General features: G+C 39.0%; 1 protein-coding gene across 1 annotated transcript in view; it reads right to left on the bottom strand.

The window, feature by feature from the left end:
- Nucleotides 1-429: 429 nt before the first annotated feature.
- Nucleotides 430-20,602, bottom strand: part of efnb1 (ephrin-B1) — a 35,111-nt gene continuing 14,938 nt past the window's right edge. Inside the window, exons 2-5 of the mRNA XM_065293504.2 lie at nt 19,882-20,159; nt 5,010-5,102; nt 4,512-4,649; nt 430-2,645 (exon numbers count right to left, since the gene is read on the bottom strand). Of these exons, the coding sequence (XP_065149576.2) occupies nt 2,260-2,645; nt 4,512-4,649; nt 5,010-5,102; nt 19,882-20,159 (895 nt within the window). The 3' untranslated portion in view covers nt 430-2,259. The remainder of the gene's footprint in view (nt 2,646-4,511; nt 4,650-5,009; nt 5,103-19,881; nt 20,160-20,602) is intronic.

The raw sequence follows: 20,602 nt of genomic DNA, 5'->3' as shown, positions 1-20,602 counted from the left end.
GCCGTCAACTAAATGTGGGCTAAGCTACCGAACATTATTCCCTCCAGCCGAACGCAGTCAGTCACTCAAAATGATCACGCTACCACTGTTGTGTAAAACTACAGGCACAGCAATTCACAGAAGATGCTGTCGTAATTAGCTTGGAGGGAAAACCGCTGTTATTGCTAAATCTGGAGTAAACATTTTCAAACAGTTTCAAGGCCAGTCCACCCCTGCGTTTCGAAAGGAAAAACAAAGTCGGGAATTTCTGCTAAGTGCTCTTCCAATGTAAATGATAAAGAGCTGATCTGTCGCTAACATCTGTTCAGGCGCACACACATGCACACTTTACACGAGCTGTTGCTGGTTTAGGTCTGTTCTTGTACCCTGCTGGTGCTTATAATGTGTGTGTGTGTGTGTGTGTGTGTGTGTTTGGAGGCATCTCTCTCCTCTTTTTCTTTTCCATGAACCATGACATGTAATATTTGACCTGGTTCTATCACAGCATTTGTAAAAACCAAACAAAGCAAAAATATCGTCCTTCCCTTGTGTAATAGGGAGGACAAAGTGTGTCTGTATGTGCGGGACTTAAATGTGTGGGATTTTTTGCTGCTGCTTTAGGGATGACCTTTTAAAACCGTCCTACTGGGACATCTAAGTCTCCTTAATGAGAAACCAAGCAAACAAATCAAATGAAAAAAAAAGAAACGAAAAACCACTGAAACATTTTACTTACAAAATATCTTTTTCCAAAAAAGACTGCTATTTACAAAAGTTTTGCAATTTTAAAAAAATCCTAATTATATTTTTAATAACAGGGTATCTAATAAAATTGAACTTTATATTCAACAATTTTTCCCAACATACATTATTTACATAATCTTGGGTCTAAATAATAGAGGGGAGAAAACAACAGCGATAAATCGAAATATTATTACAAAAAAATGAGAAAGCAACAGAGGAACGTTGGCTTTCTCCGATTGGCTGCGCTGGAGGCCAGATGCAAATGCATCTAATTTTAAATTAGCATAGGTGTAAACACACCTGCCGCCACTGTTTACTGTTTATCATTTCACGTGCGGTCTGTATAAAAATAGATCTAGCGCTAGATTCTCCGTGACGGTTCGGTGGGCTTGTTTTCATTCTCGGATTTGTGGTTTTTGATTATTTTTTGAAAATAAGTGTGTTTGTATGCTAATAAGGATCATTTATGTGCATATCTGAGAGAAAGGAGAAATGAAGGCATATTTTTGATGTATCTTGTATGTTTATGAATATTTGGCTTCTGTGTGGGACTCTACACACACGCTGTCATACTGTTAAGAGTCCACGTCTACATCCCGATAGCGTGACATGAATTATACACAAAAAACACATGTTAGTGGACTAAATTATGCAAAGAAAATACGTTAACATGTTTTATGTCTGAAAATAGGTCATAGGCTCACGGTGTAGAGGCAAAAAAAATTTCTGACTTACAAAAAAAAAAAAAAATTATGACAAAATACAAATATTATTCTGCACTTCACGCATCACTGACAATACACAGCAAATGTCTACTTGTATTTTGCTGAGAGAAAGTGAGAATTTCAACTGAAATAATTCTCGAACCAACGCGATCCATCTAGCAAAGCATTCTGGGAGTTCTGTAAAGACTGACACAGATTTTCACCTGCTTACAATTTCCTTATGTCAATCTTTATGCACCAAGAGGCTGTTCGCTGTACTTGACCCGTGAACACCAATGTGTGTTTGGGAGCGTACGTGTTGTTTAATTGCCTCAAATGGATGGGCATCTAGAGAGACAGAAGCAAATGAGTTTAACAGTCTTTAACAGAAACACCGTTTGAACGCTGAGAGAATCGGCTGATACTGAAGAAAACACTGTGTGGGATATGAAAAATAGACAAAAAATAAGCAAGGAGTTAAGGTACAAAACCATGCGAACAGACAAATGAGAGCTTCCTGCATTGTAATGATGATCTAGTGTCCCTCTGTGATTGGTTAAAGGCTCTTCTTCAGCACTGAAGTCTATGCCTGAGTGCCACACATTGTGGGGTTCTCTTCTGTTTCGCATACACACACACACATACACATACACACAGTGTAGTGTTCAGTTAAAGGAAATTCGAGAGGCGTATTATCCACAGTCTTTCCTCAGTCCTCTTTTCCTTTTCTCCGTTCTCTGACATGTAGCAAACAGGGTTGGCTAGTGATAAAAAGATTCAGGATACCTTAGAAAAACATGTTCTTATTGCGGTTACTTCTCTCCCTTTTCCCTCAGACTTTGTAGTAGATATTGGCTGGGCTCTGGGGAGGCATTTCCTGAACAATGTAGACGGGGTGCCCATAGTCTCCGCTCACTTTTTCATAGTGTGGACAGTAGTTATTCTCTGTTGTCCGCAGGGGGATGATGATGTCACTCGGTTCTGAGCCAGACTGGGTGGCTCCTTTGGGCGTGGCCAGAGTGCTGAGTGACAGGGAAGTCCCGCCCCTGGGCTGCGAGTGCTTGCGGGTTCTCTTGCGAAGCTTGAGGAGCAGGACGATGAGGATGATGATGATGAGGAGAAAGATGACACAGCCCGCTCCAATTGCGGCGAAGAGAGCGGGTTTAGAGCCGAAAATGCCCTCCACTGAACCCGAAGTGTTTTCTTGGTTTCTCGTGTCTGCGAGAAAGAACGAAAGACAGACATGTTGTGAACACCGTAATTACTGCTTTTCTTCGCTGCATCCTTCTCTTCTTATCTTTAACCGGTAAGAGCAACACATTAGATAACCTTAAACACGCTCCAATTAACAGTGTTTAGAGTTGCTCTGTGTTGTCTGAGGCAAAGATAACTGACTATAGTACACTAGATAGAAACAAACCTCTTTGTTTGTTAACATTGGCACTGGGCTACTATTAAAGTAAATAAAACTTGCTATCGGCAGAATGAGTTTATTGTTGCACTGCCAGCTCAACCGGCTACCGAATTAAGCCGTTGTAGTTCTAAATGCACATTATGCATCCACAGAAACATTTTTGCCTGACAATAAAATCTGCAATGTCAAAGTATATTTACCAGTGGTATAGGCTAAATTACACAGGCCCAGATTGAAATTATCCTGTCAAACTGCCGTCCAGCAACGTATAACGATTTATGGACAATTTTGTGTGGTAGTATTGGATGATAGTCAAACGCGTAGACGTACTTTGGTGACATAAACACATTATTTAAGCAAGTTCAAATGCTAGCCAGTGGCTGTAACGTAACACATGGTTAGGTTAAATTGTTAGTACGGTAATCTGACCGCCAATGTGTGTTTTCTGTGATTCAAATCAAAGAACGTCAGACTAAAATAAAACATATGGCCTAACTTTGTGGAAAAATATTATCAATAGTTATCTCCATACAAAATTTTTATTCAGAAAGTGATGTGGTGAGACAAAAGCGAAATATTTATCTGATCAAAACTCCTATAAGAGGATGACAATCAATGTGTATTATTAGATTTTTTTTTGACAGACTAGCTGATGTTTAATAATGCACAACTGACCTGCACTGTTTGCCATCATGGCCCAGCGACGTAAGAAATAAACAGCTGCATACTGTAATACCATTGTAATATTTTTGTAAAAACAATTTGCTTCGTAAATTGTTTCTGTGGCATGCCTGACAAAAAGCTTGTATAAAACTTCATAAAGCAGATGGTTCAGACTCGAAATTTTGATTGGATTAGCCACCTTGGAGGCGGTTGTAAAATTACTGTAAACGCTCACCTGTGACCGGATATTATATATTGATGCGGCAAATAGCTATGTCGCTTGGCAACAGCAAACAAGCAACGATATTGCTCGTCTTAAGATCCGTTTATTCCGATAATTATTAATAATAAATGTAACTGTTTATGGAGCATTGTCGTCTTTTATCATAGCGCGGTTGCCGTTTTCTAAAAGCAATAAGCTACTGCAGTTCATGTGCGGTAATTTTATCATGACTGTTCTTAAAGTGCCTTAAACCACCTTACTGTGGTACAATCACTGTAACGAATGACCTCTTATGGCTTATTGCTTTATATTGGATCCTGGAGTGTAATATTTCTTCTCCGAGCAGAACGATGTGACCTCGAGCTGACGCAGTGTGTGTGTGTCTCTCTGTTCTTCTGTTTTTCTTAATGATCGGGAAAAGCATCCCTCTCTCTTCTTCTGTCTTTTTCTCCCTCTCTCTCCTAATGAAGTTTAGACCTCCCGTAGGTTAATGGCTGCTAGGACGTGATAAAGACATGCTACATTAACTTCTGCCTCTCTCGCTGTCTCTCGCTCGCTTGCACAAACTCAGCCGCCTGAGGGAGGCAGTAGCTCTGCATTGCTGTATTTCATCCGCTCAAGTTTCCTGGTGAAACGCTGCTGTTTGATAATCGTGGTAAATCTTTACTGATCCACACAGCTGATCGCAGAGCACTTTGCCCTTTGTCGTAAACATTTAAGGACATTTACAGGAAAACACCACAATGCTGATCCCAGTACACACAGGTGATTTTGTTTTCTGTACCTTTGCCGGGCAAACCATTCTCCTCTATTTCTCGATCTCTGTCTCTCTTGCGGGAGGGGCTCGTTGTGGGGTCCTTGATCTCATTGTCCTGGTTTCGGTCTGGGAGGTCCGTCAAATCTGGATCTGGTGCATTTGGATCTGAGAACATAATAAAACACACATCACAAATTAAGACAAGAAAAAAAAAACATGTCAGCGAGTTCGTAAAAACATGAATAGTAAGTGCATATGTTTAAAGTATTCATATTTTTTCAGATCTGATAACTTCATCTTTCTGAGTAAAATAGCAAGTTAAAGTCCAATGAGTAGTGTGTGTATGTGTGTCTGTGTATACGTGTGTGAATGTTATGAGGTAATGTAACTTGGATAATGTTTAACCTCAATGTAATTGGCTGTTAATGAGTCAGCTGACTCGATCATTAACTAAATTGGGCTTAAATGACTTTACCTTTGGACGTACTGGAGATAAAGAGTGAGTGTATAGGGTGTGTTACTCACCTTGGCCCACTTTCATGATGATCTTCATGGATCTCGTGCTACAAACCCCACCTTCTCTGTTTTCCAAACCTTCCTGTGTTCCATTAGACGTGGCTGGAGAGAGAGAGAAAGAGAGAGAGAGAGCATTGTGATTGTCTGGTTGAATTAGGTTTAGATTTATAGGACTTTTGATTGGACTTCTTGCTGCACAACCAAAGCAGGAAAAGGAAACCCTAATTTACCTCTATAAATCACACGCACACAACACACAAGCACATGCAAACACACATATATACACACACGCACAGAGTCTTTGGCAGGGGAAATGCTGATTTCAGCCCTAAATCACATGTACTTACATTGCAACCCAATATTACCTTAGCAACATCTAAAAGCAAACTTACATTTGTGCATGTGTGTGTCTGTTTGTGTGTGTGTGTCTCTCTCAGGATATGGACAAGATGAAAAAGCTCCAGTGTATTCTCCTGTTACTAGTCCCTGTGATAGTAATCTGATCCCATGGGAATGCACAAACACACACACAGGGCTACGCAGTAAGAGAAGCCATGTGTATGAATTTTCTCTTCTGCTTCTTCTTCTCGTGTAGGCCCTGAAGCCGACCGAATAACTGTACCGAGGGCCATATCGCTTTTCTGCCGTGTGTCTGAGACAGAGGAAAGTGTGAGAAAGTGAACTACCTCTGAATAGGAGACGCATATAACACTAAACGCGCAAACACACACCACCATTATGAGGTTAAATAAACCGATATTGTCACAGCAGGTGATTCACCTTCATTCAATTTAACTCCCAATTACACCCACACAAGTCCTATACACACACAGACACACACATTATTAGCTCCCATCAGTTTGTGCTCATTACGAGGTGCGAGTGAGAAGTGCTGAGAGTGCATACGTGTAAGTGCACAACTAATGAGGTCGTCTTTATAAGTGCAGAAAAAGTTGAGTAAGATAAGAAAATATGCTTATTCCTAGAAAACACAAATACGCACGCTCATTCACATCCATCACAGCATTTTAGGATTTGACACTTCAAACGTTTTTATGAAAATGTTTTCAAGAAATGTTTCAAAAGTTTTGTGTGACTGAGAGTCATAACAAATACAGCAAAAACATAGGACAAAATCATAATCACGATTATTTAACACGGTTATTCTTTGAAAACATGGATTTATTAACCTTTTTATCTAGTAAGTGTTACAACAGGCAGCACGTGTCGAAACAGTGGTGCCTTCGAAGTGCCTTAAAAAATGCAGCACGCATATTTATATTTTAATTGCACAATAATTGTTTTACCTTGATTATTTTGTTTTTGTAATTGTTTGAATTAGAAATTTTTTAAATAAAAACCGATTATTTGCACAGCCCTACAAGAACATTTACATTTCTGAACAACCAACCTCAATTTCGAAATGCAATGAGAAGCTACGGTAGCTGCCACAGGACAAACATGTCATCGACTGAGACAACGTAGGGACAAAACGCGCTCTGTAGTGCAGTTCGTACATTTAGGGCTACTGTAAAAACATGACAGCGACTTCCATATAAGGAGACCTGTGGTGTATGTAAATAAAAACATCTAATTCTAAGGTAATAAAAACAATAAAGTTCATTATGTAAGGTCTTTATACACCACTGATAATATAGTTAGGTATATTATATTGCATTTCTGTCAAGAGATCCTTTAAAAAGTTACATATTGCACCTTTAATGCGCGTTTCTGTTTTGGCATTTACATTAGCAACATAAAAGTCATGAGTTCGTTCCTAACACACATACTGATAAAATGTCTACAATAAATGGACTCTAAATAAAAGTGTCTGCCAAATGCATAAACGTAAATGAAAACATGATGGTTTCCTTCCATATAGTTGTATAACTTACTTTACAAAGTTCCTTATATTTGAAAAAAAAAAAAACTAGAAGTTTTTATACTTAATTTCTATTAACCCATACAAGTATTGGTTTTTTACGAAAGTTTAGTGGCACTATGTATCTGTGCTCAAAAAGAGACTCTAGTGAGAGGTCCAGGACAGGGTGCTTGTGAATGGCCCTTTGTGGGCGTGTATGGGGGAGGGGTGATGTGTGTGGTTGCTAGGAGCCGCTATGATGTCATGCAGATTGAGATGTATGGCAGTAGGCAGAATGCCAGTCTCCTTACGGCAGCACCATGCCAACCTGTCACCGTGCCAACCACAGAATAGCATCACACAGCATGGCCTTAAAGAAACACACACACACACACACACACACACACACACACACACACACACACACACACACACACACACACACACACACACACACACACAGGCATGCACACACCTTTCAGGCTCCTGCACACAGGACACAATCTAAACAACAGCTCACACTCCAGGCTAAACACAACACACATTCCAGACAGGCAGGGTAATCCCGCCTGTGTACTGTTAGCAATGGGATGGATTTGCTTTAAAGCATTTTTGCGGCCACATTCTGTTGTCACTACATCATTGCTGGATTTCAACTGGTCAGAATATTTTAGTCTTAATAGGTTCCTGCCCCTGTGTACTAAAAACATGACAGTCTCAACTTTATGGAAATCCAGCTGCTGTGCGGATGGATTCGAACTCTACATTTAGTATTCTTGTTGAACAAAAAAAAATTACGAGAGTACATCACTGGGAACAAATCGGATTTTTCTAAAAGAATAGCTTTTAAATACACAAACACACACACGACGGCCACGCAAGTTGAGATTTGACAGACTTGGATTAAAAAAAGGTGTTAACACACATGTTATGAAAAAACATGCAGAAGCTTGGGGATTTACCATCTGGAAAGCTTGTGTGTGTGTGTGTGCGTGCGTGTGTGTGTGTGTGTGTGTGTGTGTGTGTGTGTGTGTGTGTGTAAGAGAAAAACAAAGAAATTAAGTGTTGTCACAATAAATACTGTTGTCCCTGTTTGCATGTCCTATTGTCAGTGTTTTTTATTTTAGTTTTAGTTTATGTATCAGTGTCTGTTTGTAGCTGTACACTTATTCTTCAGACACCATGGGTCTATCCATTGCCTGCTTTATTTTTATCAATCATACACAGAGACACACACACAATGAATGTAAATAAAAAAATAGGCAGTACAAATATGTGCAGTTACAAATTTGTGTACATGTCATTTGCTGAAATTTTATTTTGTGTATTTAATGCTTTATATCGGCCACTGTGTTATCTAAATCAGTTATTTTTCATTGTCGCGGAGAATAGAAAAGAAAATGCTGTATAACTATATTATCGTCCAAACCTTTTGCTATTGACTATTATTTAGTAGACATCAGTCAAATTAGGCACATGTCCAACAGAGAAATGTGTGGCATGCCCTCATCCACAAAACTAAACAGGTGTAACAACAATATGTGCATTATGTGGTGGACTGTTAGCTGCTGAAAACATAAACTTTTTTTACTACGCTTTTAAATACACAATCATTTTACAGAATTTGTTGAGCCCATACAGTTCATAAAATGATTTAAAAATGTCTGTTTACTTTTATTACACTGCTCGTCGGAATGCTTGCTTCTGATTGGCCAAATGTCACATCATTAGCAGGTCTGTTAAAGAATGCACACCCAAGGTTGTAATGTGTCATGACACGAAGCGGCTGTGTATTATTACACCGCAGGTCCAATAATTGAAGACGGGCCGTTGAATTATTCAAAAATACTGCACACCCAAGGTGGTAATGTTTATACCACGGGTGTGCATTATTTTCAAATAATTCAAAGGACCGGAGTAAATTATTCCTCTTATACCCAGGTTACCACAAACATTGCTCTGGTGCCTATTTTTAAGACATAAAAAGGTCAGGTGTGCGGTTTACAGAAAAATAAATCAACACACATGGAACATTTCTCAGCCAATCAGAATAAAGCAATTAACAGGCCTGTGGTATAATTTCAAATAATTTAAAGGGCGTATTCAATTATTCCGCTTATACCACGGTTACCACAAACATTGCTCTGGTGCCTATTTTAAGACATTTGACAGATTAGGTGTGCGTTTTACAGAAACATAATCAACATCCGTGGAATATTTATCAACCAATCAGAATAAAGCATTCAACAGGTCCATGGTATAATCCCAGATAACAACCGCTTAAAAACTAATAACACATGGTAACCGGGATGCTGCAAATCATTTTGACAGGTACAATTTAATATTACATAAAAAATTATTTTAATAACATTTATGACATTTTATTTACAAATGATTAAACCAAATTGTGTGCTCGAGTCATGACATTTAAGCGTCTTCTCTTATCTTAAAACTGAAAGTAAATGGGTTTTCCTCGTGGAAGGTCTGCATTCATTAAAAAACAATATCTAATATTCTTCAGGTGAGGTAAATAGCCATGTAAAGCAAGATAATGTACAGGCAGCCAGTTGTTATCATGAAAAAAGCCCCTTCAGTGTGATACAAGACTTTAGGAGCTTATTTCTGCGATAACAACCAGCTGCCTATAAATTATATCTTACTTGTCAAATAAGCAATGTAGTGTATATTAGACTGAACAGCTCTATTTTAAAAAAGCACTGAATATACAGCAATAAAGTACCTGCCTTAAAATATATAGCTGCTGACCAGATTTTGTTCCACATTTTAAAAATGATAAACCCAACCACCACAACGTGTCCCAACTAAGCAAAACGTTCTCACACGACGAGAGAATCCAAACCACAATGAAAAGACTTAAAATGTTCATGACCACAGCATTGGAGTGAAAACGAATATTATTTTAGATGTCAGATTTTACATAACAGTCAGCAGATCCCAGTGCTGTTTCTATTGAATCTCTGACTGATGAATTACTGAAACAAAGAGCAGAGATCTGAACAACAGCTCTGAGGACGTATGATCTGACTCCTATACAGTAGCTACTAAACATTTTCAATCTTTTTGTGTTTGTGTATGAGATTTGGGTCAGTGTTCGTTCTAAATGCAGTCGACATAACACAGAGCCACTGACAGGTCATTCCCGCATACACACAGACATGTACACAACTCATCAGATCAGACACAGCTAGATTAGACCTTCTTTTGCTTTCAAAAGCTCATCCAATCAGAGCGCTACATTGGTTCAGCAGTCACATAATGGCCGACCTTTAAATCCGCAGGACGGGCAGCTCAATGGGATGTGTGTGTGTGTGTGTTGTGGAAGAAAATTAAAATGCAATAACCATCCAACCTCACCAGCTTTGTTTCTCTTCGACATCCACGTACAAACAGAAGAGCTGAACGTGAATGCAGAAGAACAGATCTGGCGCCTCTGCCAGCAGGTTTAGAGCGACTGTGTTTGTTTGAATGAGTACATAATAATGGGGAATGTGTGTGTGCGTTTTAGGGGTCATTATTTCTTATCAAAAAACAAAGCTTATATTGTTCCAGTAGAAAATCCTTCAGAATGAATCAACACACTCGTGAGGTTTCACGAAGGAAGGAATGAAACTAGAGGAGAAACTAGAGATTTCGCTTTCTCTCTTTCTCTGCATGGATCACTGGACCGATGGAATTCAACACTTCTATCATGAAACCATTTCTTTCTTCCTTTCCTTAATTCCATTTTCTTGTCCTTCCCTTATTCTTTATTACCCTTTCTTTCTTATTTGGACCACCTTTAATTCCTTCTTTTTTCTTCCCTTTTTGTTTTGTTTTCTTTTACTTTACTTTTCCACCTTCCTCATTCTCCTGTCTCATTTCATTCTTTCTTTCTTTCTCCATCTGACCTAAACGCTACCACCCATTCACTCAAATTACCTGTAAGTGAACAAAATGACCAGCACATACTGTTAGTGATCGCAGATGCATATCTGTGTTCTTGCAAATTAGACCATTTTAAAACAACAGCACAAGCCATTATGCTTATTATATTCGGACCATATAAAAAGCCTTTCTGGGTAAAGCGTTCCTGCAATTAATGAAGCAGAGGGGAAAGTTCAGATGGATTTGGTGAACGGATGGAGTCAGCAGCACTGTGTGTGTGTGTGTCCCAACGGCAGTAATCCAGATCTCCCATAATTCAACCTGTACAGGAGCACGTTTCATTCGGGTTCAGCGGTTGCTGACCTTCAAGACCCGGTCGCCCTTGTCACATATTTAACCTGTGCGTGTTAGCAAGAGGCCGCGCACAATGGGAATGTAATTAACTGTCAATTAGTCTCTGTTCTCGTGTAGCTCACACCCTCGCCATCTCTAGCCCAGACAAACACTCATTACGTGCATTAGCTCCATGGGAAGTGCGTGGCCCATCATGCATCACTGACCTTCGTCGCCCATTGGGACGATCTCTACAGCAACGGTGACCATTACTACAGCAACAGCATCCATACGCATGTTGATCATCTTAAGACAGAATGGCATCATGCACACACACGCACGCACAGATATCTTGTTCGGTTTGGTGCACCTGGTGCTCCACGTCCCATAAGACAGAGAAAGATGATCTCTGTGGTTTATATTGCTTTCTTTCTCTCGCACACAGGTTTACGCCTCGAAGGGCAGAAAAAGTTGTTTAGCTGACTATGTCTTTTTGTACGAGTACTTTCCAAGGAGGGCAGATGTACCACAAACCCTACACTGAAATTACAGACAAAGTTTGACTGTAAAGCACAACAGATATGGGGTTTTTTCTGTAATTGTGCAGAGAGTTTGCGATAGGTGTGTTCACAGCAATTTATTGTTCGGTTGAGCCCATTCTGTTATCTGTTATAGCCCTGTAAACTTCAAACATTAACCCATACTGTATACAAAGTCATATCATAATAATTTCTGAAAAAATTCCAGTTGGAATTTTAGGATAAGGCAAGTAATTGCTCAACATACATAGTTAACATACCGCAACTTGGTACACTAAAGTTCCTTCCCAGTCCAAAGAGTATTTATCGAAACCAAACATTGTAAACTTTCGCAACTGTATGATATCAGACGGACGAATACGTAACCGTCTACGTTTACACGTCAATGACGCCTATCTGCTGTTGAGAAACTTGGCCCATGCAGTCACAGTGCGTCAAACGGTCATACAGAGGATGTAGCATAGATAGTATTATTTTTAACACCATCTGTATTTTATTTAAACAAGGTCCCTGATCATTTCCGTCTTATATTTCAGCGTAAACTACTTTGTGATCCTGTCACAAGGTTATACGCAATTTGAAGAGTCTGTTATTGAAGGATGAGGCAGTTAAAAACTATATTGCACTCGAGAGCAAAACTGGCGAGCACGAAAGTGCAGCAAAGCCCTGTATCTCATTTCACATGCGAAGAGGATGTTTGCACAGAAGTCTTAACATGTCACTGCGTGTAATTCAGAGAGTGAAATAGAGGGTGGAAATGGTCGTAAAAACTAAGTTTTCCGACAAAAGAGACTTGCATTTAAGTGGACCTTGGGGAAAAACTCCTTTTAGTATACAAAATAGACCTTAAGTATTAATAGGGATTTTGTTGTTTAAGGGTTATTTAAGGATTTTATTTATTAAAATATTTGATATGAATTTAAGTGACTAGCTGCCAATGTAAAAATATATATATAGTAAACACTAAACATTACTGTAACAGACTAAAACTAAATAATTGTTACATTACTTAATTAAGCACTAGTCTAACTTTATACTTACGATATACTTTAATCCTACTTTAAACTTGCAATAGAGGGTTAAAGATGCCAGAAAGCTAGAGATTGCTGAATATTGAATTGGTATTCAATAGGAGTTTACAATGGAAGCCAAATTCCTCTCATGTTACAAAGCAGCTAAAATCAACCATTTGCTTTTCGTTTTTTATGCATGTTAGAGGGTAAAACCCACACACAGCTCGATGTGATATTTGACCTCTCTCGCCCCAGAGCGACCACAGCGAAATGAAGCCCCTCATTTTCATACTTTGGCTGTGGCCTGAGAGACAGTTATGGTGAGAGGTTACACAAAGACGCACACAACACAACACACACACACACACACACACACACACACACACACACACACACACACACACACACACATACACACTCTCTCATAATTTCGGTGCAGCGGTTTGGTCAGAATTACTTCAAAGTTGGTCTGTCTGAAATCAGAATCATATGTTGCTGACACAGCCTTACACAAAAATACACAGGGAACCAAATGCAAACTCGTACACACACACACAACACTCACACGAAAGAAAAGCTGACCCGAAACAACCTTTAATTTATCTCCTTAATCCTCCGAACATCTCAGAAACCATTAGAGCCTTTCAGGCAGCCTCACACATCTACTCATCTGGTCATTAGGTCCATTTCATGCAGCGATAATCACAAAATCTTCTGACTGCTCGCCATTTTTTTGCTTTTCACCCCCCCCCCCATTCTCTTTCCATCATATTTAGCGCTCCCTCAACTGTATGACGGTACTGTTTCCATTGTCATGCTTTTCAAATCAAACCCTCACACACATGCGTACACACACACACACACACACACACACACGTCGTCTTTGACAATTTGGTATCTTTCACCAAAATTATTTTGTGGAGGCAAAACTTTGATGAATGAGAAAATGGACGTCAAACAATGCTAATGCTTTTCATCTGTGGTTTGTAAATTGATAGAAAATGAATAAAATGTGGGGGCAGTCAAAGATGATCTCTGTCAGAATACATTTTGAGGTTAGGTCTTAGTAGCGCTTCTAAAAAGTTAACCCACATTTAAGGGACTATAGCTAACTGGAATCCACAACAAATCTGCAGCTTTTAATAAACACCCACAAAAATAAAGAAGATGATCAGTCATGATCAGACAGCATCTTTCTGAAACACAAACTGGAATTAAATCAGGCCATAAAAAGAGCTGGGAGAATTCTCTGAATATCTTGCCACAGTTAGAAACCAAGACAGAATCTGACCAAGCAGACTTAGTAACCCCACTTCAGCCAGACAGGAATCTCCGACGAACATAAAAGGGCGGTTTCCTGGACAGGGATTGGACTAGTCCTAGACTAAAATAAATGTAAGAGTTGTCCAAACTGAAAACAACTTGCACCGACATATCTTAAAATACATTAGTGCCCTTTGTTTTGCCTCAAAATTCACACAAGCAAGCAAAGTAAGGCATGTTTGTTAAGCCTAGATTATATTTCATACTTAAACTAAGGCCTAGTCCTGGTTAAAGCAAATCCCTGTCCGGGAACCACCACATATAGTTAAACCTGTGGAACAATATAAATGTGAAAATACGTTTTATTTATCCCCATAAGTAATTATAACTTACAATAAATATACATCAAAAGTGAAATTCTTTTACAATAAAAAGCAAAAGTGTATAAGCCTATAAAACATGTTTTCTACACTCTCAAAAATGCTAAACAAAAGTTAAATTTAACCCATGGTTAGGTACAAAAGGGACAAACCCAACCGTTGTGTTATGAATTAACCTATGCTTGGTCAATGTAAAAAATTCTTTCTAAACATATTATAAATCTTAGAAATGTATTGCTGAAACATGCCACAAAGACTGTCAACTATGTAGTACTGAATTAAACAGTTTTCACCATTTCTAAGTTCAAGATTATTAGGCGGGCCTAAAATAGTGGGTCGATGATGCACTTGAGCCACCGCCCATGACACAGTCGCGAGCATCCATTCAGGTTGTAGCTGTATTTAAAAGTCGAATGAGATGATCGCTTTCCCGCGAGACAGGATTTGAAAATCCTTCCTGTTTTTCCAAGATTTTGATCTTTGACTTATTTTGTGTTTTTTATAATTCAAATTGGTCTGGGTGATTGTTAATAGGACATTTTTCTGTGGTGTCACAAACTCAGAACACATTTAGTATTGGAATTTACAGGGACTTTTAAATATGCTTGGGTTAAATATTGACATTTTCTAGGTTAGAGTGAAACAATATTGTCTTCTTCTACAAATTCTTCTTCTTGAAAGATTCATTTTTGATGTGCTTATGGTGACAAGAAACAGAAAAAGTGTGGGGCTCTCATATGTATAAAGAACAGAAATGTGGACAAAGATGGTGGGGATTAGGCATGGGCCGATATGAGATTTTGGCAGTATGATAACCTTAAAGCAACACTATGTAGTTTTTTTACCTTTAAATAATGTCTCTAAAATTATTTCAGTGATAGAACAACTTTTAACTGGACAAATTGTACTGTTGCTGCAACCTGAGCAGCCTCCTAGCTGCTACAAGCACACTCTGAAAGTGGCGGTGGAGGGTAGGAAGCACAGCCCCGCCCCTCCCCCTGCCTGCAGAAGAGTGTCTGATACCAGGCACTGTTGCGCTTTTCAACCACATGGGGGAGCTGTAAGTCATTTTTACATGGAAACTACATAGTGTTGCTTTAAGCGAAAATACCACGGTTTCACAGTAGGGCTGTGTATCGCCAACAATTCCCGATACGATACGTATTCCGATACAAGGGTCCCGATACGATGCGCATCACGATACAAGATTATTTTGAATTACATTTTTGTTCAGAATTTAGTAACATCATTATTATTATTTTTATCATTATGTGTTTATTGTACATTGAATAAGCAGTGTTGTAACAGTTGTGTTTTTGCCATTCATTTATTAGCTATTAGAAATATTTAAAATCCCAGAGTTAGTACTTAACTTATGTTTTTTTAAAAGCAGTTTTACAAAGATGGTGCCTTACTCTTGTCTCTCATTATTTTACATCTATGAATATATCTATAAACATGCAGTCAGACTTAATACTATTTAATAGAAATCAGATTATTAATGTGACAGTTATAGTTTGAAGTAGCTCTGTATCTCTTCTCTAGACATACACTTTTCACATGCAAATCTTTGTCGTGTTTCTTCTCAAATCCGTTAGTACTGTTTTATAAGAGCATGGCTAATAAAGCCCTTTGCAGTAGTATAGGCTAAGATATCTACGCTTTCATACTGAACTCATTGACTTTAATGCGCGCGCGAGAGAGAGAGAGAGCGCGCGAGTACGCGGCTCACAATGCAGACACGTGCGCCATCGAAAGTGAAAGTATACCTCGCCACCTTTAACTCTACGTACTCCACGGGACACATGCGTCCTTTCCATATGGATCACGGATCAACAGCAATTCATCACGTTACTTTCAAAAGTACATCCGAATCGATACGGATCGTCATATCGATATTTTGAACACAGCACTATTTCACAGTATTGCAGTTTTGCCATTGCAACACTAAAATGTGTTATTTTCAAACGTATACAAACAACTTTTTAACTGGAGAGGGGTCACAATAAATTTTATTTTTAAGCAACATTCAACATATGTGCTGGGTGAAAATAAAGCCTTTAAATTATAATTTTTTTTATTAAAAATATATATTTTTGTAATATATATTAAATGTAAATGATTTAATTAATTTTGTGTAAACCCAGCTCATACCTTGCAAACGATACTACAGAAATGTTAGTGGTTTTGAAACCTTGACTCTTTAAAACCTTGGTATACCTTGAAAACGGTAACCAGCCCATGCCTAGTGGGGATTATCAGTAACATCTCTGAGAGAAGTGAGGGACTGGACACACCGCAGGTCAAACCTCACCCACACGAGCACAACAGAAACGTGTGTCAGCAGCATTTCCACCAACCGCCGTGCCATGGCTCAGTGGAAGAAAGTGAACATGTATGGCTCGGAGGCTGGGACAGAGCTGCATGAGCAGACTCGGCCTAGTTCAAAGGACTTCTGCAGACAGACTGGAGACCATTTGACACATAGTTACATGGATAAAGCTGAGGAGATTTCAGTGGTTGGATTGGCCTCTGGAGCCACTGCTCTGAACCTCTGTAGCAACTACAGATTGAATTCAGAATCATGGGACGAACAGATCATTTATTTAAATTAAATGTTGGAGTTGTAACCTACGCTAAAGGTAACCTGTAACCTGACTCACTGTTATTATTGTCTTGCACTATGAACGCCATGATTTAAGACAGGGTGTCAATTAAAAGGCTGTTAAACCCTTCCATTTTGCTGCACTTGTTGGGGACTTTTGTAATATACGTGCATGTCAAGAGGAATTAAAAATTGCATTAAAGTTTCATTATGTTATTTTTTTATAATTAATTGCACTAAATTAAAATGTTAAGTTGACAGCCTTGGTAAATTGACAAGTAATTTGAAAATGCAGATGAAGTGGGGGGTGAAGAGGAATCTGGCGAACGGGACAAAAATCAAACAGCGTTGCACTTTTTAAAATATAATGCATTCAAGAGGTGATTTGGGTGCGACGTGAGTGGCATATATAATGTTTGGTAAGCTTCAAAATATAAATAAATATAGCCAGCAGCGTCACTGAAATCATCACAACCACAACGTTCAGAGGATACAGGAAAGTCAGAAAGAAAACACTCGACACCGCACGGAAGGAGGCAAATATAGTGACAGGAAAAACAGCAGATTCCGGTGGATAGGAAAAATGCACCTAGATTGATGGTGTAGCAACTGAATAAGCGTTTTCCAGTTTGACAGACAGGCTAAAGGTGGGTGGGCGGAGCAACGCATCATGATTTGTCAGTATCAGAGCCTGTGTGACAGCAGCAACAACGCAGCTGCACCAGCAGCATCATCATCACATTGTTTCATGTTTGCTGAACTGCAACTCTATACAAAAAATATCTGGGTTACCACATCTAAAATATTTTTAAGTAACAGCCATTAATTATAATTGTTGTTGGATTTGGCTGTAAAGAATTATTACTAATCTGAATATCGAGACATCTAATTTACATAAGGAGGTCTGTCACATTTACACCCAGATGGTGATTAATCTACATGGAGTGGAACCCAAACCCTAAAATACGGCAATAAACCGCATAAGTCGTCTGGATTCAGTCCGATTTACTGAGTAGAAAGTTTTTGTGCCTGTGACAGTGCCTGTAACTTGCATCAAGCCATACAGACGTCTTTTATCAAACAACGACTGAGTAGTTTACTTCATTCTGGTCCTACATTGCAAAAGACTGTGATTATAAAAGTGTACATTTTATTTTCGATGCCTCTACTGCGAGTCCAGCGAGTGATTTGTGGCAAACATATGCTCAGCATCAAGACCCCTCGCAGTACAATTTCTGGGAAAAAGTAAACAATGTAAAACTTGTTGGTTCGGCCACCAAAACAAAAAGGGCACAGCAGATGCAGTGTGTAAAACGGGCCTACCGAGGTTGGCAGATGTATGTATCTGTTTTGCAATCAGCAGCAATAATCAAAAAGTCTTGTGTTAAACGTACAACAAAAAAGTCATGTTTTATTTTTTAAAACACTTTAAATTAACAAAGAGGTTGTAATGCTAACAAAAATGTCATGTGTTATATAAATAAAACATGTCATAACTTTCCCCGCAAACCACACTCAGAAAAAGCCAGTTAAACTAAGGTAGAAATCTCCGCATGGTGCCTTTTTTGCTTGTATTTTAACTTGGGGAATTTGAGAGGGTAATTAGTTCAATATGCTTTTGTTGAAACGTCTGTGTGTTTGTGTGTGTTTTATAAAGATTCTAGTTAGTGGTCAGTTTAGACGACTGGAAACATCTTGCTTACATTTAACGCACACACACAAGAGGGAGGTTTATATTAAACTGCATCTATACTGATGCCAAACTACAATCAGTTCAGGAACTCTCTGTATGTAAACAATGTAAACTCGCAACGATGCGACATACAAAAAGCGCACAGACGTGAACGGGCCACGTAGGAACACTGTTCAAGGAGGTTTTTGCTAAGGAGTGTATAGATGCGTGTGAAACGGTCACACTCTATAATCTCTCGATGAGTTATTAACTGGGTTGAACAATGAGAACAAGATGACCAGACACCAAAAACCAGTGGACCCAAAACTCACACATCTCAGCAAAATGATTTTTAACCAGATTCATCTTGTGTACCAGAGCGAGATAAATGAACGTGTTGCTAGGGAGTCTGTGTGTGTGTGTGTGTGTGTGTGTGTGTGTGTGTGTTTGTGGTTTTTACTGGATCTAATAGCAGCCCCACTGGTTGCTGGGAGTGTAGTGGTGATGGGTCAGTAGAGGTGAAGTGGATTATGGGACATGTCTGGGCGTCATGGCCAAAAGACCGAAAGCTCAGTGAGGCAAGACAACCAATGACACATGCCTGACTGAAACTGTCCTCTATCTCCTCTATCTCCTCTCTCTCTCTCTCTCCTTTGGGAATGAGTTTAAAATGAAAAATAATAAAGAAATAAAGGAGCTGCTCACAGTGAGAGATCGAGTAAGGCAGACGGGGAGAATGTGTTACATTTACCATGCTGTTCCCTGCTGTCTGTATCTCATTTTTAAATGTTTTGTTGTAGAGCTTCTTTATTTTATCTTTGTATTTGTATTTATCGGTGCATTATTACAATAAACAAGCAAAAATGTTTAGACAAAAAGAAGAAATACTATGTAAGATGAGCTTAGTACATTATAGGCCTTTAAATGCCTTCGAGTTAAATGCTCATAATGTTACCTACCTAGAGTAGCAATAAAACAAGTATTATTTTGAGAAATGTACCAATAATCTAAATAGATTCTGCTTGTTGCTACTTTTTGTTTCAGGGATATCAATCTTTCTCAATAAGAAACTCTTTCACATAAATTTGACACTTTACAGAAATATTACCATTTTATGCACACATTGGTAGATTTCATTAAAAGGTTATTTAGTATGAACGCTAAGCAATTTTCCACAAAGGGAGCGTCGGCTATTCCCTGCAATGTAGCGATTCCAGATTAATTCATCCTTGTGGGGCGTTTGGTCCCAACACATACATACAGAAAGTCTAGCTAATCTAAAAAGAGACATTCATTCACCGATTCACACAAAGAGGCTGGAGTTACTTACAGGTGATGTAATAGTTTTGGAAACGCTTGAACTCAAGTCCCATGTAGTTTGGACTGAACTCCTGGAACTTGATGGTGAATTTGATGTCTTTCTCTGGCTTGTTGCACGTCACCAGGACATTCGGGTCCAGTATAGTGCTGCAGGACTCCGCCTGCTCTTTTCTCACCAAGTAGAGTTTATAAAACTCATACGGCCGCCCCATGTCTCCTTTGGGGCAGATAATGTCCAGTTTATCCCCAATCTCTGGGTAGATCACCAAGCCCTTCCCAGACACAAACCTGCAACACAAAGCATGCAAAGTTAAAATAAATCACACACACACACGCATTTCTGAGTCTGACTGATGGTAAAATCTGCATCTCTCTGGAGCTCACGCTCATGAGCTGAAAAACTTGGGTTCAAACACCCCCCCATGCTGCCAAAACTCTCCGCAAACCACTCCAGGGGGACTATCGCCATTCCATTTTCCTCTTAATAACATATTTCAAAATAAAAAACTATTCCAAATAAAGTAAGAGACTGAAGGAAGAGAAGGCACAGAAATGTGCCGCATGGTGAGATCTGCTGACTTTGATTCATTGGACAGGGAAAGGAAAGCATCTCACTTCGTTTATTAAAGTTTATAATTTATTGCTCATGTGATAATCAACACACACATACAGGAAATGTCTGATTCAGTGTCTGTAGGCGTCAGTAAGGGGATATAATTGCAGCACACATT

Source organism: Paramisgurnus dabryanus, chromosome 5 (assembly GCF_030506205.2).
Source record: "Paramisgurnus dabryanus chromosome 5, PD_genome_1.1, whole genome shotgun sequence".
In the NCBI taxonomy this organism is placed as follows: domain Eukaryota; kingdom Metazoa; phylum Chordata; class Actinopteri; order Cypriniformes; family Cobitidae; genus Paramisgurnus; species Paramisgurnus dabryanus.
The sequence above is the reverse complement of the archived record's forward strand: the minus strand, read 5'-3'. Positions and strand labels throughout refer to the sequence as shown.